Source organism: Xiphophorus couchianus, chromosome 24, assembly GCF_001444195.1.
Source record: "Xiphophorus couchianus chromosome 24, X_couchianus-1.0, whole genome shotgun sequence".
NCBI classification, from domain to species: Eukaryota; Metazoa; Chordata; class Actinopteri; order Cyprinodontiformes; family Poeciliidae; genus Xiphophorus; species Xiphophorus couchianus.
This window is the reverse complement of record NC_040251.1, coordinates 4,892,089-4,916,204: the sequence shown is the minus strand read 5'-3', so window position 1 is coordinate 4,916,204 and position 24,116 is coordinate 4,892,089. Positions and strand designations below refer to the sequence as shown.

Here is a 24,116-nt window from a genome sequence, read left to right as displayed (position 1 = left end):
TCAACGCGTTCAAAGTTTACAGACAACATGCTTATGAAAACTAGCACAATAAAACAATAGGTACACTTTAGAGGAAGTGTGGAAAAGAAATTTCACCAAGGACAGAGTATTGTTTTAATACAATGCCACAGAAGTCCAGTATTACTCCAGATGAACTGACATTTCTCCTTCCTAAGAACAGTGAGGATCAACAACAGAACGTTCCCATTCACTGCACTTTACAGGAACCTACAAAAAAGAACAATAGAGCAATTAAACAGAGAACGCACTTGTATTTTAAAGAGTACAGAAAAACGGCAAAGAAAAAAAATCATCAAAACTGATGATGATTGGGACCGGATCAAACTTTTTAAAAATTTTTTATTACTAATGTGTGCCTTGTCATACTATTTTCAATTAAGACTGGAAAAAAAAACAAAAAACGTCGCCGTAAGTCCGCCTTTTAAATCAAAACGTCACATTCACCAAGGAATTGTGGGTAACACACTTCGCCGAAGTCCCTAAAAATGCTCACTTCGCGTAAGGGCGGAAGTAGTACCCATTATGGGCGGAGCGAAGGGCGGATGAGGAGAGCCTATGACTGGTTCCTTTCTCAGTTTATTCGATTAGTTTCTATTTCCCGAGCTCTACGTAAAAGTTCTTCTCACTCTGTAATATAGATGTATCTGATGCTCAGCATAAGAAGGTCAAGTGTTTGTTATGTTGGTTACATAAAAAATGAGCTTTGTGAAGAACTGCTGCATGTTTTTTTATGCAGAGAAAGTGCGGTGACCGTCGTTCCGCGAGGAGAAACAGTGACATCTAGTGGAAGTCTGCGATGATGGCAGCTGAGTGATTCTCTGAATTCAGTACATTTTTGGGACTCAGGTTACTTAAAAATATAACACACACACAAAAAAATGTGTTTTTGAACACTGTAGCTATTGAAGGACTGTTTGAACCTCCAAGAAAATATGTCTCGCCACCTGACGCGTGAAATCCCACACATTGTTAAGAATTTCTTTGTTGCTTTAAATTCAACCCCGTGACGGGACAATTTCCTTCCTCTATGGTTCCCAAAATGTGGGGCGCGCCCCTTGGGGGGCAGTACTATTGCAGGGGGGTGCGGGAAGCAGTATGGATGAAACCCCCCCCCCCCAAAAAAAACTGTTACACAAAAGTGTAACACAAAAGTGATGTGATGCCCACATCAGCCAGGGCATGGAGCAACATATGATATGATGAAAACAAGAAATTCATATGTGTTTCAAAGACCATTCTTTACTTTTCCCCAAACAACAATAAATATCATTTGCGTGCGTAAGGGTGTTGAAAGGTTGAGCTTGACGATGACAGTCTTTGGATAAAAAAATAATCAAATATAGGTAAGAAACTTTATTAACATTTACATCTCTTTACAATGTGAGCAGGAAGAGACTTAAGTGATGTCACTTCCAGGGTGCTGAGGAAATTGGACTGAACCATTATTTATAAAAAGGAGGGATTGGTATGCCGTTACGGGGTTGAACAAAACTGGTATTTTATAAATAGTTCATGTATTTTTATAATGGTACAAATAACTAGCAGTTACTGGCTATTTTTATTTGTTTTATATTCATTGAAAAGTTAACATTGGTCAGTGGGGACATGCTCATTTGGCTGATCTCTACGCTTCAAAACATAAGTTTTTAAAATATATTTGCATGTTATGTTACCAAGACACGTGGATATTTTTCTATTTCTTGATTTTCTCAAAAATGTGGTTTGCATTATATGAAAATCTTTGGGATCGAACCTGTGAGACCCAAAAAATGCACCGAATTCAGACAATGACCCAGCTGTTGAACTGACCGCTCTGTCAAACACAGTGAAAGTAAACTGGACAAAATATAAACCTGGAGTTAAACCTCTTTCAAAGTGAATGAAAAACCACGCAGAGGAGCTATGCAAGTATTCGTTTTAATTATTCATTTTTTATTTGAAAACAGCGAAAAATCAAGCAGAATCAAACAGAAGTTCAAATTCTAATTCAGTTCTATTTAAAAATACTTCTCATATTTTACATTTAAATTTAAATTAAAGGTTGCTGTAACTCATATCAACTAAGTATCTTCAAAGACTCATTTTGGATGATGGGATCTTCAGTAGCAGTCAATCTTGCAACGAAGTTGACGAACCCTCTGACTTAAGACTGTTGCTGTATGACTTTCTCATGACTGTCATGATATGCTAACAGTTCAATTTTTGGGCACCGGTGATGGTATACCACAGTAACATGTTCTCGATGACATCATGACACTATGGCAAGCACTGCTAATCCACATCATTTTCTTTTAACGCTCATTTTCAGATCTCTTGTCTGGTTGCATGGTAAGAAAGCTGGGCAAAGAGATACTGGAGTCGTAAATTCTGTCCAAACATGCAACATCTTGGGAATACTGAACAAAAAAGCAAGTATTCCATTTGAGGAATACTTGTGTATTGGGAATAGTTTATACACTTGAAGTCTACAAAGAGAATAAATCTGAACTAACATAGCGGAGCAACTCCAACACGAGTGGGACAACTCTAGAGCGAAACAAAAGCTTTATTCTTCCGCTGACACGGTTTAGAGGAAAACAAGAAAATTCACATGTTTTGGAAACACTTTAAGTATACAGAAATATACAAAAGAATTTGATTCCAAAATGGCGCGCATCATTTGAAGGCAGGAAGAAAAACTGGCAGGTTTTGCTTTAAAAATGTATCTTTGAATAGATTTTTTTCTTTTTTTTTTTTAGCCTTACACATCGTTTCTGTCGAATTTTTTGAAGTAAATACATATTTTTCCCACTCAACAAATAAAGCAAATTCAAGTAATCAGTAGTAGTTGGAAAAAAAATAAAATAAATTAAAGAAACTTTATAATCATCGTTATGATGACAAGAAAAATAGAGCGCATAACACGTAGAAAAATTGGTCAATTTGTGGATGTAGATGCAGTTTGATGTCTTTATATAATACTGAACCAAACTAATATTTTACCAGCCTCATGTGCCAAGTAATATACAAAACATACAGAGATGATAAACAACGGAAAATACATATGTCGACAGTATAATTGTGAATAAATGAATGGCTTTATGTTCTTAATGTGCACAGAATACAGTAAAATGAATAAAGCAATGCTAACCAGTTATTTAGGTGAACAGGTTTGCAGCAAATTATGTGCATATGGCAACTAATAACTCAGGGTAGCATGTTGCTATCACGTCTTGCTTTAAATATGTAAAAGTGAAACCAATGTTAATTGCACCAAAATATATTGACCCTTTGCAAATATGTCACCTGATCACACCGAGGCACCTTGATGGACGTTGGAAGTGAGAGACTAGGAAATTGAAGGGAGTGACTGAAATTGTTTCCCAAGCTGTTTTGCCAGTACAAGTGTGACTTCTACTTGTTCAAGTCGAGCTAATTTGTCTGTGGAAGTAACAGGCCTGGTTGGGGCTTCTAGACAGACAAAGAGCTAGCACTTAGAAACCGACCCATACTTTCTCCCTCCTGACATGCTTGCTGATTCGATCAAATCACCATCTTTGCCTGAATTCACACCACAATATTTATACCATTACGTCATTAACAGCACTTTCCTTCCACCAGAGCAGACTTAAGGGCAATTAGATGTCTAGATGGTTACCAATATTTTTTGTACATGGTAGGCTACATGATGGTGGGGCATTTTTTGGATAGTTACTAATTATTACACACATGCATTGTCCATAATCTAATATTTCATTGCATCTTACTAGACTTACTTATTTATGAAGTTTACAAATGTTAAGTTTGCTAACCTTGAAAAAACTGTTTGCTACAGACCCGCAAATGCACAGAGGGCTGCCAGTCCTTACAATTGACGTCATTGTCCATTATTGTCTTCTTTCCGCTTCAAAAGGTATGCAATAAAATAAGTTTGGTCTGTATCCATTTCTGTTTATGCAGCCAACAATGTAGTACCCTATGACCTTTTTCTACTCTAGGCAACTGACACCCAGAAGCACTGAGTTTTTCCTACGTATATTCCCTAATCTTGGCCTACAAACACTGAGTCTTGAATACTTTTCCCTTTCAATGTATGAGAATGGCCTCTACTTATTACATCAAGTACAGTAAGTATCCAGAAAATGTCGAATGGACATACTGACCAGCATAAAGTCCTGCTGCCTGGTCTGATGGAAGCTCTACATGAACAGTGTCTCCTTTTCTCAACGGGAGTACAGCGCTTCCTGAAGCCTGATCAAGCAAACCCTTTTTGTACTCGTCGTAAGTGTACATTACTGACTCACTGTTCTTCATCAGCGCCACCCAAACGTTGCCTCCCTTGCAGTGGACGTGGTAAGCAAAATAATAGATTCCTGGTACACTGCATGTAAAAATACCATTTTGTGGATTGTAGTCCTGATTTTCGTTGTGGAGAAGTTTGTCAAATGTGATTGGGGAACCTACTAGAGGGAATGGATTGGTCAGTTTTGCGGTGAATGCAGGGATCTGCTGCTTGGTTCCTCTAATCTCGACTCCATTGCCTGGCTTTTTGTGAACTTGTCCATTATAGGGGCCTGTGTGAGGGAGGAATTGAATAATGTCAGGAGATTCAGCAGGTATTCCTGGAGGGCCGGGAGGACCTGGAGGGCCGGGTTGTCCAGTAAGTCCAGGAGGACCACTGGGACCAGGGTTTCCTTGAGGACCAATTTGACCAGGGGTTCCTGGGGCCCCATTACCAGGATAACCAGGGTTACCGGTTGGTCCTGTTTCACCTTTTTGTCCTGAATGACCAGGAGGTCCAATTGGTCCCCCTGGTCCTGTAAGTCCAGGGATCCCCTGTGGACCTGGTTGGCCCTTGTTTCCAGACTCCCCTCCCTCTCCTCTTGGTCCTTGTAATCCTGCAGCACCAGGGGCACCAGGTAAACCTCTAGCCCCAGCTTCTCCTTTTGGCCCTATTGGCCCTTGGAATCCTCTTTGTCCAGGTTGTCCACCCTCTCCTGGCCTACCTGGCTGTCCTGAAAGACCAGGAGGTCCAGTTTCACCTTTCATTCCAGGATTTCCTCTAGGGCCAAATGTGCCATCTTCTCCCTTCTGTCCTGGGAAGCCAAGACTACCAGGAGGCCCAGTGGGCCCTGGTGCCCCGGGTATTCCTGTCAAACCAGTTAGACCAATAATTCCAGGTTGACCTACTTGACCTTTGTCACCTCTTGGGCCTGGTTGTCCTGGAAGACCAGCATGTCCCTTGTGACCCTTAGGCCCTGGAAATCCTGTTTTACCATAACCTGGCAAGCCTGGTGGTCCAATTAAACCAGGAGGCCCTAGTTCACCTTTTCCTCCAGAGAACCCTGGTAACCCTCTAACACCATCTTTTCCTGGTTTTCCTATTCCTGGTACGCCTGGAAGTCCTGGTTGCCCTCTTTGACCTGGTGCTCCTACAAGCCCTGCTTCTCCAGGAGGACCTGGTTTTCCTGGAAATCCTGGTTGTCCAGGTACACCATTCTGACCAGGTTTGCCATTACCAGGGAGGCCCACTTGTCCAGGTGGACCAGGTGTCCCACCTGGTCCATTCATACCTGGTAAACCAGGCAGACCAAGCCCTTTATCGCCTTTTAGACCTGGAGGACCAGGAAATCCAGGTGGACCATTTTGTCCAGGTTCTCCTGGTTGCCCTGGCAGTCCTGGTAACCCCTGGCCTCCTGATTTTGAAATTCCAGGGAGTCCAGTGGGACCTGGGAGTCCTGGAGGCCCGGGAATTCCTGTTGGCCCCTGACCACCAATTGGTCCAAGATCCCCTTTGGCTCCTGGTAATCCAAGGCCTCCAGGTTTTCCAGGCAATCCTGGCATTCCAGGTTTTCCATTTCCCCTGTATCCCTGAGAACCCGGGGGACCTGGCTTTCCTGGTGATCCAGGAATCCCCTCTCCTGGAAGCCCAGGGGGGCCTTGTGGACCTGGTGGGCCCACTGGTCCAGGGGGGCCTTCAATGCCTTGAGGTCCGTCTGTGAAACCTTTCCCACCAGGAACAGGAAGAGGACCTTTAGATCCCCTTGGGAAGGTTTGTCCTTTGAAGAAGTGAAAACAGACATACATGATCATGATGTAATGATTGAATAAATAACTAAATGACTTCAATATATTTTATTAAATATTAGTAGACCACCACAATTTGTGTCATTATTTGGAATATGGTAATTTCTTGATTTTAATGTGAATTAACTTTTAAAAATAAACCCCAAATCAAGCAAATAGCCATGAGATGTGTGTGTGTGGTGTGTACACACTACCAGTACACCAATAGAAAAATGGATGGCTGAATAAATAACTGATGCCCCAATACCAAACCTTGTGGAACACCACACCCTACTTTACTAAGATTCTGTCTAGTATATTGTTAAGAAAGGATAAAGCTTCCCTGTCAATGGAGTCATTTTTGTTTATTTAGTGTAAAACATCACCTTTGCCTTTTGTCAATGGCCTCATTTTTCCAATTTGCAAAGGCAACGGCAGTTGTGGAGCGTCTTTTCCATGCTGGGACAGCGACGGGATCCCTTTGCTGAAAGGTGAATGTGGCATCTCGTTCCCCAGGAACTGCTGCTGAGGGAAGTCATCGCTGTACTGCGGGATGGGCTGAGGCGGCTGCTTCGGTCCGTAATATGCTCCCCCATGAGCCGTGTTCATTACATATGGCTGGAGTAGAAAGACAACATGGCAGAAGAAATGGAGAGGTACAGCCATCATTTTCTGTGGAGAAAGAGGAAAAAAGGACAGGTCTTTTTTTTTTTTTTTGCTTCATATAAAAACAAATTCTATTTTGCACAAACATTTATTGTAACATATAGCAGGTGCTATTAGCACCACAAGTGTCAAACAAAAAAAAAAAAGTCTCTATTCTACCAGGATGTAAATTCCCCTTTTTACTTGTGTACCTCGAGGATTTAGACAATGCACACACATAAAATAATCTAATTAATGCTGTGAATTGATGAACATGATCTTTAATCATTTAAACATAGTTGCGATTGAGGAGTCCGCGAAGTGATGCCAAGAGTGCTCTGTGAGATAAACATGAATGCATGTTTTCTCTCCAGCTTTAGCGTTTATTTAGAATGAAGCTGAACTATGGAGATCAAAGAATTTGGATTGCGGCGCTAATTTTAGTAAGATTTGCTTACATATCCGCGAAGCAAGTATTTAAGATACACAATCACCATAATAGAGAAAAAGTAACCAGCACTGAGGATGAAGGGTTCCTGTGCAAGATCCTCTTCATGGACACTTCTGAATAATAGATGGATGAGGGCTTTATTTTTTTTTGTGATTGTACATGTTTAGCAAATATTATGAAGTTCATTCTGATAGAAAGTACATCTTATTTTCCTTATTATTTTCGTCACAGACATTTATATGATTGGTAAAATTTGAAGGCACTCACAAAAAACGCCCACCTTGCCCTTCCCCTCAGGAGCATTTGAGGATAATCAAGCCACTCACTCCTGAACGCAAACTCACATTAAAATGACTCGACCAGTCGGACGACACCGTTAGAAATGTCAGATTAACTGACAAAAACATGCCAGCTCTCATAGATAAACGTGTTCACACATATCTCACGGATGTAAAGCATACATTTGACCCACAAAACACCTTACTGGGTCACAAAAGTGACTATGCAACTTAGTATCACAATTAATGATGTTTTTCATGTTGCCAAAAAGCGCACAGTTGCATGAAATATCTAGCCAAACGTCCTTTTCGAACCAGAGAGTGATCCATAAGCTCTGAGCTTTTAAATTCAAGAGGATGTTACACAACGAGACACTTAACTGATCACAGCTGCAGTCCAAAGCTCTTGGACTCAAACAAGCTGTCTTTATCTCCTGTGGGTGACTGGTGAACACGTTTCGTGAGGCAACAGGGCAACAATCAGCACACACTAGTCTTTATGATCTACAGGCAATATGCACAAAAAAACAACAACACAAGAACAAACCAATACAAGTATCTTAAACACAGGTTGGTAAGCAGTTTCTGTTTAAGAAGCACAAATCTATTGTCATGTTGAAGAAACCAGATTGAGTTGGGTGGATGGCAGCAAACAGGAAGTGTTCAAAATCTGAAATATTAGCATAAAAGCCAAACTATATTACTGAAGAACATTACTGTCGTTCAAGTGCAACTTACGGTAACATTAGGGTCGTTTCACAGGCTTGAACTAAAAATACACTCAAGTTAACCTTCCTTTGGCACCTTTCTTCACCTTTTGTCTCTCTCTACTTCTTCAGACTACCTTCTCTAGTTTTCCTTCACTTCTGGGAGCAGCGCAGCGCAGCGCAGCCAGCGTCACAGGCAGGCAGGACCCGGCGGTGTTCATTCTGAAGGTGTGGTGGCTTTTATTTTTCTATGACGATTGATTACACGTAGAGGAAGCCCTGAGTAGTCAGGTAAGATGGGGGGATATAACAGGGTTCAACTGGCGCTAAGGGGCTCAACATACTCCAAGAATATAGCATATAATTGGACTGTCTTAGCAGATATGAAAAACGCAAGTTGTTCTGTTTGGTGATGATTTTTTTCAGCTGAGCAACAATAACATTTATCCCACTGATATGAGTTAAGTTTTAGTTGGCTAGAGTTTGATAATAATTACCTATAATACCTATAATAAAAGTCCGTATCACCAATCATCTTTTGGTTCCCAGACAGAGTAAAGAGCAGCAATCCATGTGTTTCCACCACAGAATGGAACTCTGATAAGCATCAAATTATCAAACTATTACATGTAGGCGCTTGATTATGCAGGATGGAAAATAATGGAAACATCTTCATCATACAGCTGAACTTTATCTCTGGTTTACATCACACAGAGAGTGGCTATTTTTAAACATTTCCACCGCTCCTTAAATCTAACGCTTCATTAGTAATTTAGGAACCCTGTTTTTTTATTGTTTGTCTTACACAATCTCAGTTGACATCAACCTTCAATGAGTACATAGCTTATTTGCACATAAGGTAGGTAGATATTTCAATAAAACTAATGCCAGGACCTAGAAATGTAAACAATAAGGTTATCACTGTCTTTTCTGTATCATGGATATTGAGGACATTTGTGTTTGGTCAATGGTTTTTATTGTTCCAACTGTTTTACAATATATTGGCAATATTTTCACAGGTAAAAATGTGTTTTTTTTGTGGGTTTTTTTGCATTATAAAGTCAATTTACGAGCAGAATTTGCTGATTTTGTGCCAGATATTGTGAAATCCTGCGTTTCAAAACAACCAAGAAATGCAACTAAACTGACACAAAATAATCACTCTGCTTGTTATTTGGTTAGCAAACTTATTTCATACTGTGTCAGTCAGTTTCCAATAGAATGATATAGCTAAGAAAGCAATAGGAAACATCTGTTAGAAGGGAAATGCATTACAGACCCAGAGATTTTAGCAGGACAGGACAGGACTGTCAGGATCAGAGCTGGAGCTTGTTGGGAACCGGGTTTTTTTGGTTTTCTTTGTGGGGGTTTTTTCTGTTCGCCTGCTGCTTCATCCTTCATCCACCAGATGGTGCTAGAGGCTGCACACCTGGAGGGGCGTGCCCGCTGATTCTGCCAGTGCATCTGTGATTCTTCATCCAATCATCCTGGAGCTTAAGAGGAGCAGACTGCCAGCACCTCGTCACCTGAGTGTTTGCCAGTAATGGTACTCTGAGCCTGTCCAGCTCTCTGTGATTTCCCCAAGAAGTACTTCTAGTAATCGACTCTTGTTGCCTCTCTCTCAGGTGCTTCCTCGTGACGCCTTGGAAGATTCCCTGTGAAGCCCTAGTCCTGGCTTTTTGGATTATCTCCTTTGTGACGCCGTGGATAGTTACCCACTGGTTGCCCGAGCTCCATCTTTGGCCCTGCAGACTAACCTTAAACCGCTCCTGGGTTTCCCAGCTGGCAGTCAGATTGCTCCTCTGTCTTCCTCCATGCCTGAACTTACCTGTCCGCCCTCCACCGCAGCCTCCACGTCATCAACCCAGAACTTACTCAGCCGAGACCTCTCTCCGGAACCTGGAAAATCTCAAAGACACCCACAAAGAGATCAAAACCACGAACCCGCAGTTTCCCCTCTTCCCGTTGGAAGTTATCTTCACCTCAAATAAGATCGGTCCAATTTCTCTCGAAGTTCCCTTTTCAGAAAACCTCAAACTCATCATCTCCTTTTGCTGCTCTTCAGTGTGCAGACGATCCCGTGTGCCTACCCCAAGGACCAGACCCACTCATTCAACCTTTTCATATCGTTTAAAAGAGCTTTATTTATCTGATTTCCTGTTCTCCTGGTGTTCTGCATGTGGGTTAGGAAACTGGAACCCATCATGACAGAGCTAATCCTTCAGTCTTCAGCTTCTAAGCACATCTCCACAAAGTTAGTGGATAACTGTTACTATTTCTTGTCTATTTTTGTGGGCTTACCTGCTACGCCAATATAAACTATATGGAATGATGTCCTTTCCATTTCCTCAGTATCAGGGTCATTTACAACTATTCAACGATACAGACCCATCCTCTCCTTGGTATAAAACCCATTTAGACCTATTACTCTGGGGTGAGCTCACTGTGTTGTGCCTGATTAAGTGATTTCATCTTACAGGCAATACATTTTTTCCACAACATGACATACAGGAATGTATGTCAAGCACTCAGGGCCGTGCAGAGACCTTTGGAGGGTCCGGAGCTCAAAGTTAAAAAAGGGCACACTGAACAAGATCTTAAAACACCGAACAACAACAACAACAACAAAGCAACAACCCATATTAATCAAGAATTTAATCGGATCCTACTATATCATTGGCATCATGTTGGGACAATGCAAAGCAAATATAATCTATATTAACTTCCTTAGATCTAAAGCTTAACATGTATCAGCAACTTGTTTTCCCTCCACTCAACCTTCCATTTATACATTTCAGCACAGCACTCTGAAGAGCCAGCTTAGTACCTTCTCCTTTCTATGGCAGTCATGAGAGACCATGACTGTGTGAGATCATAATCATTTTCAGTCAAACCCTTTTTTTTTTTCTTTTTTTTTTTTACACCTTACTTTATATTCAAATGCTTGAGAGTCAGGGTGTCAATGATTGTCTGCTGGATGTGACTGTGTAGAACACACCTTTTCCAGTTGAAAAATATTATTATTATTATTGTTGGTGTTGTTGTTGTTGTTCATCCCCTGCAGTATCCTATTTTCTGAGAAAAGCGATTTTATTTTTCAATATCTGTAAGGCACTTTCATCATACTAAAAAGAAATATGCATTTGAAAAACATCACCGTGTAAAAAAGACAAAACCTTTGTGTCCAACTACTGTGACGTTCTAATATGATATGATATTGAACTTGCAGCAGAGGGCGTCAAAGTCCATTTTAGAATTGTCTTATTTATTTCTAACAGGCAGAAAGACAATAATAAAAAATACTCAAGTATTCCAACAAATAAGGCCAGATTTGTGCTATTATTTCCACAATCCACAGCCACGTTCATCACAAGCGGCTTCTCTTTTCTCCCTTTTCTCTCTTCATAGTTGGCTACAAAATAGTTCCATCGCTTGAAATTCAACATTGATTTCCTCTCGTTCAACTTTGGTTCACGTCTGTATTCAGTTTCTTTGCATTAAGAAAGCCGAGCCTCCTGGACCAGATATTCAGCTCAAGAGTTTAAAAAGTAAAAGTCAGTAGGAAAGCATAAAGGAAAACCAGACAGTTTCTCTATCTATTCATCAGTCTTCCTTGCAGTTTCTCTTTTTCTCTTGGAGCGCTAAGAACCACAAGTCACCAAACGTCTAGCCACGATTTTCATCCCAGGCTCTCCAAAAAAAACTTAAATCATTTGGAAAAAAGGTTTTCCTGTTAGCCCTTGAATTTTGTCAAAACAGAGTATCTAATGTCTATGGATAGCAAGTTAATAGCAGCTTAAAGTTTTGCACACTCCGGTTTGAACATTAGAGTTTATTTCTTATGACATGTTCCACTTTCTCACACAGCAGGAAGGAAACGGCATCCCAGGCGCGTCTGCATTTCTGAGCCTTCAGTTTGACCATCAGATTTTTTTTTTTTTTTTTTGCAGGGTGGTTTTTTTTTTGCCACATTCCTCATTTTTTCAGCTATTTTTCATATTTGCAATGACTCATAAGTGGGGGGGGGGGGGGAAACCCTCCAAGTGAATGAATATTTTTGCAAGCAATGAAAGTGTTTTGGCCAATAACCAGATCTTATAATGTTTCCCAAAACCACAGACTCCGCTGGGGAATTTGGTGCTTTTAAACTGCAGAAATATATTTCCTGAACTGTGTGAATACGAGTCAAAACAGCTAATGCCTCAAGATGTACTAAATATGGAGCTCATAAAATTTGTTTGCTGGTCCACACTGGCTTTATGAAAAACATCAGCAGAAATAGCCCCAGTTTGTAAAGACATAGTTTCTTTGAATTTCTTTTGAGTATAGTGAAAAATATCATGATAGACAAAGGAGGTCTAAAGGTGATCTACTGTGGAATACTTGAGACTGCCTCTAAAAACCTTTATAACTATTGTAATTGTTCAAACGCCAAAGATACTTTAGGCTGCATTGATATGCTCAGTAGAAACAATCGTAGCACTAACACTGGCACAGAAGCTTCTTTGTTGCCGATCTTTGGGGAAACAGCCAATCAGCACCAAGGAAAGTAAAAGGCGTACCTGGTTTCAAAGTGGTCAGCCAATAGCGTGTCAAGTAGGTATTTCATCTTTGTAGGCTGGAGATTTTGAATATTTTAAATAAAAAAAAAAACGACAAAAAAATTGTTTTTCACGCCACAGAAGCTTCTTGAAACTGTTTTGCAGAATAAGCCGATAAAACAGACCACAACATTTTTGCATGAACATCTAAATAAATCAATGTTAAAACTGTTATTATATTAGTTTAGCAGTGTTGAGATTAATTCTTGCTTTTACATTTTAAGCTAGAGCAATTAGCTCATGTTCTACAGTGTGGTTATAAAGTCAGTAAAAAGTCAGTGTAAATACATACTATGGTATAAGTCATTATACTACGAGAATTTACCCGCTCACGCCTACAAAACACTCAACACATCAGTAAGCACAGACTTAGATTGTTTTCGCTTGACAACAATCTCTATTTGGCTTTTTGCAACTTTGTGATGAAGTGACACTGATGTTGTGTTCCTACAACGGTCCAACTATTAAGAGTTTTTATCCAGCAAGGCCTGATCGGTATTTTCTCCAACCATTTGGTGACAATACGAGGACCTACTTCTACTCAACTTTTTTTTTAAACAAAACATCTGGCTATGGTTATCTAAATTGAGGGGGAAAAAATTTTGGGAAAAAATGATCTTTGCGTCTTTGTTTCTCGTTTGGGGAGGCGCTATGTTGCATGAATCACATCGTCTCCAATGTAATCGTAACCAAACCACGAACACCCCGAAAAGATTTCCCACATTTTAATCTGAAATCACAAACAGAGGGCATCAACAATCCAGCCTGACGGTGTGAGTGAAGCTCTCCAGACCAGCAGTAATGGGCGCCCGATTGGTGACACCTGTATGAGTTGGATTCCCTCGGGTGGATTGGTGGGTTTTGGGCGCCGCTTGGGATTTTGTGTGCAGGGTCTGCACAGCAGGACGTTCCAACAAACACTAGTTGACTTGTGGAGGGATGTATTACAGTGTGATAAAAACCCAACTGCAACATTTTGGTTCATCCAAAAGGTTAGCAACACTGAGCTAAACCTAAAGAACATAACCATGGTGCTACTCTGGGTAGAAAACAGCAGATAGAGAGCTTTATCAGACTGACTTCTGAATATGAATATGAAAATATTGTTGGCTACACAAGCTTTTCCACGTCATGACCCCTCAAACAGCTTTAGCATCCAGGCAGGGACCCCCTTTGTTAATCCAAAGACAATGCTACAAAACATAAAACATCAACGTCGAGAGCGTTTTTTCTCACTCTTTTTCACTATTCAATAATTATTACATTCATTTGTCATGAATGCTGCGTCATACCTTCTGATTTTAGTCAGCTAGGAGTTCTTAAGGTTTCCATAGCAGAACTTTGGTCTTTTTCTTGTCAGACACGTTTCCATTCTGTTTATCAAGCTGCTATGCTAGCTTGAGGAGTGAAGTAGCGTGATAAGCCTAAATAAGCCTCTATAGTTCGGTAAAATGAGCAATGAGAAATAATGTTTGAACTATTTTAACTTATATTTTATAATAATGACTGAAAAACAAACTGGAATTTTATGATATAAATAAAATCCATCCGTTTTCTTTACATCCTTCTCTCTATTGGGGTTGGAACGGGTGTTGGTGCCTAGCTCCAGGGAACGTTTCGGGCGAGAGGCGGGGTTGCCAGGTCTGTCGCAGGGCTATACATAAAATAATGAATAAATAAAGATTATTGGATACCTTTTAAATTTAGCTTTTTTGCCCCTCATCTTCGCTCAAGCTTTCTGAGGGCCTGCTAGGCATTTTGGAGGCATTTGGGGTTTTCAGTAGAGCTGATAAAGGGCAACAGAGTGAAGGACGACACATGAACAATAAGTAAGCACAAACAGGTCTGATGCTTCTGATGCTAGAGGCATAGCAACCAATGGTGGGATGTCTAATGGTATGTTGAGCGTTGGGAATGGTAACTGCTGACCATGCACAGTTGAAATACTGTCCTAAGGTTTGAAGTAAAAAAAAAAATAGACGGTTTGTTGAGTGTGTGGCAAAAATCACCAAAAAAGCAGAATAAAGTCTATTGAGGCTTTCTTCAAAGTAATTTTAAAATCTCATGTCATTCTCCATATTGTTTTTCATCTCATCTCAATTTTTTTCTCTTTCTGCAGGTTTAGACACTTTAAGAGTGTTTAAGTGAGCATCATGGCGAAAGCAGTAATGCAATGCTTGTGAAAGTAAACCCATTGGGTCTCACCTTGACACTCGCGTAGAAACTCTTAGTGACACACTGCCGAACATGATATGTTAGAAAAATAAAAACATAATAATAAGAATAATAACAGTAAACAATTCCACAGAGCCTGTCAGCTAGCAACTCGTACTGAGGCCCCACACAAACTCCATCACACCAGCTGGGCAGCCTCACAGGTTTCCCTAACCCTGCCAGAGACCCAAATGCCGACCCCGTTTTAAAATTCCAAAAATATATATTCAAATCTACATCTTGAGCACAGTAACTGCACTAATAACAGTAGATTTGCTCATTTATAAAATGAAAAGAAATAGTTTTTCCTAATCCCGTCATACAGCTTTTCATCTGCATCCGGTGGTTGTTCTCTGACTATTTGGACTCGCATGTAAGACTTTTTAGTCCTACTGAGCGGCAGCGTTTAATAAGAAGCTGGAAAGCTGGAGCTTGTGTGATGCCAGGACTCGGGCTGCAGACGACAGAATGCAACCACCTTCAGGCAGTCTGATGCGCCGCAGAAACGCACAGAGCCTGTGACCATGCTTTAACCGATTCCTTCACCCATCTAAAAGGAAACTGGACAAACGCCCTTCAAGTTCCCTGCAAAATCAAACGTTTCCTCTTGGTAATAGCATCTTTCCACTTCCTAGATGGATTCTAAGAATCAGGTTGGTAGGCCGTTGTAAAAAGACTTTTCATTCACAATTCCAAATGGCACAAAAACAACACTGAGTATCATCAAAAGCACAAAGTTAACCCGGTGACACATGGTGGTGGCAGCATGTAGAGAGGTTACATTTCTTGAGATAGAACATGGGATTTATGTAAGGATGCTAACAGATTAAAGTCCGTGCTGACCCAAAACCTTTAGGTGTCTGGTAGAGAGCTGGAGATGAAAAGGGGTTTTATTTTTTCACAGATTCGCGCTGTCTTCCAAAAAGGAAACAGAGCGATGTAAAAGGATTGAGTTTAGAGCTCTGGAACAAATGTTCTTCACTTACTCTCAAAAAAAAAAAAAAAAGGATGAAAGCATCTTAAGAAACACAATGTTGTTACTGGAGTAGAAGAAAAACTCGTTATTTGTGAATCCTAAAAATCGAGTTGCTTGGCAGCTACAAGATCTCCAGCAGTTTATGAAATATAAGAGTTTTTTTCCTTAAATATGATATTTTTTGGCTTGGTGAAGACCTGAAAGAACATTTCTTACAATCTTATGACAAATCCAGAGCTTTCAGGTTTTATGTTCCATTAAAAAGCAGTTAAGAAACTAATAACACTGTACAGTCTGTGAAGCTCATTATGGGAAAGCATGTTCTTCTGCTGGAACAAAAAGGAGTCAAAGAAATGCCTTACTATCCATAAGAGTGTAAAGCCCAAAACCGCCTGATGTTTTAACAGCGAAGGGAAAAGAAGCAGAACTCAGGCTGGATTTTTTAAATTCCACAAATCCTGTTTTACCATCTAAAAGCAAAAAGAATTTTGCTCACAACTTGAATTGTTTTCCTCCAGTCTGCCTTGAAAATTTAATTCCTCTTAACGCCGCTAAAAAACCAGAAACCAGTCGACATTTTTCCAGCAGTGCTGCTGACAGATGTGCGAAGCAAAGATCCCAAAATGTTAAGCTACTCCATTAACTTGTGCCGAATCCTGTCAAGTTGCTGCACAGCACATTTATTTTAACAAGCACAATCCAGAGTTATTCTTCCCAGGTGGATCTCCTGGACTTTCATTCCTTTTTCTCTCTGCATGAAGGAATAGGTCATGTATGATATGCAAAAGCCTCCACAACAAAGCGTTTCCTCCTTAGTCGGCTCTGTGTGATTTAATGTGTGATCTTTGATTTCAGAACTGCTTTTTAGTCATGAAAAATCTGAAAAAAAATCAACTTTGTTTTCTAGGAATCAAACATCCCACTGAACGCATCCACAATGCACAATCCCATCCATGAGTGGAAGTGGCGACAGATGACCTACCTTTAACTGTGGCTGCAGCAGCGGAGCTGGGAGTACTGTAGAGCTCCGAGGAGTTCGCTTTCCAGCAGCTCGGGTGAAATCTTTGGCTTTTATCTCCAGGTGGGTGGAGCAGAACACGCAGCGAGACAAGAAGCACTGGATCTGTACATGCAAGGGTAAAAAGTAAGGGGAAAACAAGAGAAAACCACCAGTGGAACATTATGTTTGCAGCAGTAGAGGCTGAGCAAAGGAGAGTGAGGAGGGGAAGGGGGGGGGGGGGAAGAAAAGGGAAACCCAACCAGCTGCACCAACTATATATCACGATGAGGAGGAAGATATTCGTTTGACTTGGACCTCTGTGTGCATTCTTCACATGCAGGAAGATTTAAAGGCAGGATTCGACTTTGGTTAGCCAGCGTTTGCTGAGGTCAAATTCAAGCTGGGAAGGGAGGCTTTTGTGGCTGTTGCAGTACATCCACGAGACTTCATAAAACTAGCCCACTCTATCAGGAACACCTCAGCTGGGTCAAATTAAAAATTTTCTAAAAAAAACACATATGAGACCACCAGTTACAGCTTAGATTAGTCCTTGCTTTTAGCATCTGTATGCTAATAGAATATGTGTAGATACCAGGTTATGTACCACAGCCTAGAATAATGAATAGAGTAAATCTATGAATCTTTGAGACTCCTAAAAATGCTTATAAAATATAAAACGGTTTCTTTATTTCCGGTCCTGGGAGTATAGCCAATCAGCTTCAAAGACAATAAATGGTGGTTCTGTATTGGCTGGTGGGATGTTGTACACTGTATATATTTTAAACTATAATTTCACACATACAAATATAACACAAATGCAACCTGAAGTAGGTAGCACAATAGATGCCGATTTAGCTAAAGCTAATTTATGGTAGCAGGGTAGGTATTTCTAAGTTTACAGAATATTAGTATCGCAGTCTAGAATTGACATTTCATAATATTTACAGCTATGTTTATGCTAGAAGAATGTGTTGGCACTTCAAAATAGCTGTGTGTGATACTATTCTATGTGTTTGTGTGAATTGTTATTTTGGATCTTCTTCTTTTAAAAGCTGTCAAAAACAAATGTGCTTTGGAAATTAAAGGGAATCTTTAAAACTCAACACTTCTTCTCTGTTTCTATGAAAATCAAAAAGCACAAACAGGCAGCCGGGGGTTCAAATGAATGCACTTCTAATAACTAATAAATCTAGGAAGCAGGATTTATTGGAGTGGAAAGAAAAAAGAGAGAACGAAAACAATAAAGCACGGTGGTGAAGGTTGATGATGTGGGCTCTTTTTGCACCCACAGAATCATCCAGTCTATGAATGTTTGTTAAAAGCAACTATTTGTAAGGAAAATGTTGTCTTTTAAAAAAAAAAAAAAATAGAATAAACTGTATGTATGAACTACATTCAAATTACCGGTAGCCTTTAGATGAACTGTCAGTTTTTGAATAAATGAAGAAACTGAATCATATGTAACTTAAGGAAATCTGAAGTTTCTTTAGATTTCATCCAAATTCTTCTCTCTGCATCAAAGCAACAAGCAGAGGCAGGGGACCGAACGTTTACACTACCAACAGCTGGTTCACATTTACAAAATAATTCCTCGTTCTTTTGATTGGGTTGCTATTTCTGGTTCCGCCAGGCGTTCTCATGCAGGAGCTGCTTTCAGAGAAAACATGTTGGGTTTTTTTTCCCCCTCCTGGCTGATTTCATGGGATTCAAACATTTGGCTTCACGGCGCAAACCTTGCACTCAAAAGTCATTTCTAAGCCAATAATCCAAAACTTTACCCGGTATTCAGGCATAGCAGATAGAAAGCGGCATTTAGAGTTAGTTTTGCTTAAAATGCCACAAAAATACGTTTGAAAGGATCTCTGCTGCTATTACGTTGAATTTAATTCTGTTTTCCCAGCAGAAAACAAACAGTGAGCTGCTTGGAAATACTGACCTCATACCAGTCCACATCCTGAATCCCTGTTCATATAAGTCTACTATTTACATTTTAGGGCCAAAAAAAACTTCAGATATTCCTTTAAGTCCATGTTTCATGTTGTACAGTCAACTTTTTTTGTGTTGTTAGTTAGATTAGGATCTTTGGCACTATCTAACAATTTAGATCCTGTATGCTTACGGAAAGAAACCAGCAAATGGGCGAGTTTCCTAAGAATAATGTAGAGTCACAATCCACAGAAATCTCCAAAGCAGGCATATCTCTCTGTTGCTAAATTGCTGTTTTCGAAAGCTAAGGTAGATCTGACGAACAGAAAAGAGTTTACAACTGCTTCTTGAAGTCCTGCATGGTGCATGTGCAGTACTTGTTGAATAAAAGAGGTTTGCCACCAATGTAGGTCCAGACTGGAGTTCCATGATGTTATTACATGAAACAATGCAAACAAAGTATCAGTTACAGCTGTGGAGCATGTGATGAGGTTGAACTGCCATTATTATGTTCCTGGTCAAAACACACGTCAGTAAATGTCCTACAACAGTCATCGCCGTCTATAAAACGTCCTTCCAGGGACAGAGCTGTTGTTTGTTTTTGCAACCAATTGCTACTGCAGTGATGAGCTGCTTTCTCTCCTGGCCACTCTGGAGTTTTTCCCTGTCTGGCTGCTAATCTTCTCGTCTTGTAGGCTGCTTGAAGTTTTGGGTTACAAGTTGAATGTTCCTGTCAGAGTTGCGGCGGCCAGTTTGGCAGAGTAACCATAAAAGGAGTGGGCGATACATTTTCTTCTGGCCATCATTAAAGTCGGCGAGTGTCTGAAAGGCACATGGATGTAACGCAGGCTAACACTGAAAGTCGTTTTTGTAAAAACAAATCAGATCAGAAAAGGTCATTTATGTAGCTAGGCAGATCACGTCTAAGAGACGCTATGGTAGTTTAGTTCACATCAATTAAACAATGTTAAAAAACTGACATTAACTAATTTGAGCTTTTTTGTGCTGTTTTGTGTTACTGCTGCTGCTAAGAATAATAATCACCAAGTAAAATGAGAACACACATTTTTTGTTTAATTCCCATTCATCAAAAGCCACTCAGCAGGGAAGTAATACATGTTCTATCTTCCCACCAACGTTTCAATATGCCAACTCTCTGGGAAATTATTAGCCAAATGGACTAAAATCAGCCGACGTCATTTGTCTTGGAACACATTGGGCTGTTTTCACTGGCTCGCTTTAGGTGGGTTATGTGGTGCCATATCACAGAACCGTGTTGCCAAAGGGCCTTTATTGCAGCTCCTTTCACTCTAAGTTCTGGAATACAAGACGAGAGAGATTTCTCACAAACACCAGACCTGTTCTTGCAAAGACGTGAGTAACTCAGAAAGATCCATATTATTATTTGCTTCTACAGTAGGCAAGCCGGTCAACCCAGCAGGCCTAGAAGGACAGCTTATGAAAACACGATAGGGGTAAAGCCACTTTCGTTTGGGGCTCCGTTAAGAGTACTTATTAATCGTTTTGCCTTCACGTGTTTTCCTTTAGTGATGCCAGACCAATTACTGAGCAAAACCAAGGCACGCCAGTTCCACGTGATATCACAGGAAAAGGGTCGTTAGGGCGCTAACCACCTTCACCAACATTTCCTGTGGTGATCGAGTCTGCACTGCAAGCAGAAACAGCGGGCGCAGACCGCCTCTTCCACATAAGAGCCCTTTTCTTTCTCTGCCCGTGCCCACTGCGTTGTTAATATGTCAAGATGTGGAATGTGGACGCATAACGGTTTGTAGGGCGGCCATCCGGTGGGTCCTTTTTCTGCCTGAATGTTTTTTCAAGCATGATGCAATAGTCTAGCTTCAGCAGACCAGGAATTATTGCCCATTTTGCACCATTTTGCTGTTTGTCACAGTCGGGAACAGATTTCATTCAGACCGCCATGCATTCCAGCTTTATATAAAGGAACTCTTTTGGATATGATTTATTTTATTTTATTTTTTTTTTATGTAAACTGACCCAAGATGTGTTGGTATTAACTTGCACTGCTCTATCCATTGCATTGAGGTCATTTATCTGAATGAACTGCAAGTACCCATTTGGGGGATGGATAATTGTTTGTAATGGCAACAAAAAAATACATTACCTTCCAGCCACAGTATGTTCTTAGTTATAAGTATATAAAAAAAAACCTCAATAGTCTTTTGGCCTTTCTGTTTCTGGTAAACATGGATGAAATCTTGTTAGCCTGGAATGCCTTTTACTCCATTGCATTAGGGAAATATGATCCTGCACAGCCAATGTGGTATATTTGCACCACAGTGCAAAAATATTAGTATTACATAAAGAGCTTGCCCAACCGTCAATGAACTTGTATGCCAGTTTCGAGTGGCACAGACAAAAAAAAGCAAATGTACCTCCAGTAGAGCAATACCCTGCACTGCTGTTCAGGATGTGCCTAAGCTCAGCAGTTCTTGGCTTTTGTAAAAATAATTTCTCAAAGTTCTTGGAATCAAATGGCTGAGAAGCATATATAAAGAACAAAGTAAATAAGTTCTTCTGTAGTTTATTTAATCGTTTTGTAGTAAAAAAAACAAACAAGCATGTAATTTTAAAGGTAAAAGTAAAGCTGATTATGCAGTATATAAAACCTTCAGACAGAACATTGTATTGTCATAATATATTTCATTCGATATTAACATTACGTGATGTTTAGAAAAAATTATTTAAAGTATGTGTTCGGATGCAAGTCTGTAACAAGTGGTCTCAAAATAAATTGCTCAATGGACGGCAGTAACTTTTAGACAACTATGCAAGCTACTAAGGTACTTTAACCATTCAATTCACGTGTGTAGAACAATGAATACTTCTAAAACGATAGTAGGCCTTAAGGACTGCAGTTGCCCTTCTCTGATGAGCAAGCAATTTGTTTATTGATTCAACTGTGCATGTCTATGTCATGCACTGTTGCAGAAGTGTAAGGGGGTATAGCTCAGTGGTAGAGCATTTGACTGCAGATCAAGAGGTCTCTGGTTCAACTCCAGATGCCCCCTGGGTTGGGATGTTGGTTTGGTCTGGGTGAAGATGGTCTTTGACAACAGCGGATCAAATATTGATTCCTGGGCAGTATGGGTAAAACACACCTCATGTGCTCAGCTGGAGGCATTTAAAGTTTTCAACAAATTGATAAACAGGGAATTAGATCGCATTTAATAATATATATGCTGAGAATAAGTTCTGTGAAAATGATAGGGAATGTAAAGTTCATGCAACGCGAGGGGGTATAGCTCAGTGGTAGAGCATTTGACTGCAGATCAAGAGGTCTCTGGTTCAACTCCAGATGCCCCCTGGTTTTTCATTAGGAACTTGTTGGACCTGGAAGAAACCTGCATGTGAGAACAATAGTATATAGAAACAATAAAGCCATCCAGGGCAACAAGTATCCATAAGCCAAATATTCAACATGTGCTCAACTGCAGGGCTTTCAAAATTTAACCCCATTGATGAACAGGCAACTAAATTGTTTTCATCTACATGCTGAGAATAAGTTCTGTCTGAAAATGATAGGGAATGTACAGTAAAGTTCATGGAAAGGGAGGGGGTATAGCTCAGTGGCAGAGCATTTGACTGCAGATCAAGAGGTCTCTGGTTCAACTCCGGATGCTCCCTGGTTTTACATTAGGATCTTGTTGGATCTGGAAACAAACTGCCTGTGAGAACAATAGCCTATAAAAACAAAAGCCATCTTGGGCAACAAGGATCCATAAATGAAATATACATCATGTGCTCAACTGCAGGGCTTTTAAATTTTAATCCAATTGACTAACATGCAACTAAATCATTTGAAAATGCTAAGGAATGTAAAGGTCAAGGAAAGTGAGGGCGTATAACTCAGTGGTAGAGCATTTGACTGCAGATCAAGAGGTCTCTGGTTCAACTCCAGATGCCCCCTGTGTTGGGTTCTTGGTTTGGTCTGGGTGAAGATGGTCTTTGACAACAACAACAGATCAAATATTGATTCCTAAACACCCTCCTTGGCATTATGGTTTTGATGGTAAAACGCACCTCATGTGCTCAGCTGGAGGCCATTAAAGTTTTAAACAAACCGATAAACAATGAATTAAATCACATGTAATAATATAAAAATGCTGAGAATACGTTCTGTGTGAAAATGATAGGGAATGTACAGTTAATTTTATGGAATGTGAGGGGGTATAGCTCAGTGGTAGAGCATTTGACTGCAGATCAAGAGGTCTCTGGTTCAATTCCAGATGCTCCCTGCTTTCTCATTAGGGTATTGCTTGATCTGGAAGCAACCTACCTGTGAGAACAATAGTATATCAAACAAAGATACACTAAAGCCATCTTAGCCAACAAGGATCTGTATGCAAACTATAAATCATGTGTGCATCTGTACACTCTCAAGTTTTGAACACGTTGACCCACTGGGCAACTAAATCATTTTCATCTACAGGCTGAGAGTAAGTTCTGTGTGAAAATGCTAAGGAATGTAATGTTCATGCAACGTGAGGGGGTATAGCTCAGTGGTAGAGCATTTGACTGCAGATCAAGAGGTCTCTGGTTCAACTCCAGATGCCCCCTGCATTGGGTCATTGGGTTGTTGGTTTGGTCTGGGTGAAGATGGTCATTGACAACAACAGCGGATCAAATATTGATTCCCTAACAACATCCTGGGCAATATGGGTAAAACACACCTCATGTGTTCAGAGTTTTAAACATATTGATGAACAGGGAATCAAATCATTTGTAATATGTACATGTTGAGACTGAGCTCTGTGTGAAGGGGTATAGCTCAGTGGTAGAGCTTTTGACTGCAGATCAAGAGGTCTCTGGTTCAACTCCAGATGTTCCCTGCTTTCTCATTAGGTTGTTGCTTGATCTGGAAGCAACCTACCTGTGAGAACAATAGTATATCAAACAAAGATACACTAAAGCCATTTTAGCCAACAAGGATCCATATACCAAATATACACCATGTGCGCATCTGTACACTCATGTTTTGAACAAATTGACGAAGAGGCAACTAAATCATTTTCATCTACATGCTGAGGCTTAGTTCTGTACGAAAACACTGGATAATATCAACATAGGATAATGTAAGGGGGTATAGCTCAGTGGTAGAGCATTTGACTGCAGATCAAGAGGTCTCTGGTTCAACTCCAGATGCCCCCTGTGTTGGGTTCTTGGTTTGGTCTGGGTGAAGATGGTCTTTGACAACAACAACAGATCAAATA

The 24,116-nt window shown here is 40.3% G+C and overlaps 1 protein-coding gene and 8 non-coding genes across 9 annotated transcripts; 8 read left to right on the top strand and 1 right to left on the bottom strand.

Annotated features, from left to right (window-relative positions):
- Window positions 1–1,922: 1,922 nt before the first annotated feature.
- LOC114141032 (collagen alpha-1(VIII) chain-like) lies at window positions 1,923–17,134 on the bottom strand. The gene is given in 5 exon segments (XM_028011434.1): window positions 1,923–6,059; window positions 6,453–6,738; window positions 16,921–17,016; window positions 17,019–17,087; window positions 17,090–17,134. Coding segments are annotated over 5 exon segments (2,427 nt in total). The 5' UTR covers window positions 17,120–17,134; the 3' UTR covers window positions 1,923–4,113.
- Window positions 17,135–21,842: 4,708 nt separating this feature from the next.
- Window positions 21,843–21,914, top strand: trnac-gca (transfer RNA cysteine (anticodon GCA)). Its single transcript has one exon. It is a non-coding gene; the product is annotated as a tRNA-Cys (tRNA).
- A 224-nt stretch (window positions 21,915–22,138) lies between these two features.
- trnac-gca (transfer RNA cysteine (anticodon GCA)) lies at window positions 22,139–22,210 on the top strand. Its single transcript has one exon. It is a non-coding gene; the product is annotated as a tRNA-Cys (tRNA).
- Window positions 22,211–22,458: 248 nt separating this feature from the next.
- On the top strand, window positions 22,459–22,530 carry trnac-gca (transfer RNA cysteine (anticodon GCA)). The gene has a single exon. It is a non-coding gene; the product is annotated as a tRNA-Cys (tRNA).
- Window positions 22,531–22,741: 211 nt separating this feature from the next.
- Window positions 22,742–22,813, top strand: trnac-gca (transfer RNA cysteine (anticodon GCA)). The gene has a single exon. It is a non-coding gene; the product is annotated as a tRNA-Cys (tRNA).
- Window positions 22,814–23,069: 256 nt separating this feature from the next.
- On the top strand, window positions 23,070–23,141 carry trnac-gca (transfer RNA cysteine (anticodon GCA)). The gene has a single exon. It is a non-coding gene; the product is annotated as a tRNA-Cys (tRNA).
- Window positions 23,142–23,391: 250 nt separating this feature from the next.
- On the top strand, window positions 23,392–23,463 carry trnac-gca (transfer RNA cysteine (anticodon GCA)). Its single transcript has one exon. It is a non-coding gene; the product is annotated as a tRNA-Cys (tRNA).
- Window positions 23,464–23,663: 200 nt separating this feature from the next.
- Window positions 23,664–23,735, top strand: trnac-gca (transfer RNA cysteine (anticodon GCA)). Its single transcript has one exon. It is a non-coding gene; the product is annotated as a tRNA-Cys (tRNA).
- A 247-nt stretch (window positions 23,736–23,982) lies between these two features.
- trnac-gca (transfer RNA cysteine (anticodon GCA)) lies at window positions 23,983–24,054 on the top strand. The gene has a single exon. It is a non-coding gene; the product is annotated as a tRNA-Cys (tRNA).
- The last annotated feature ends 62 nt before the right edge of the window (window positions 24,055–24,116 follow it).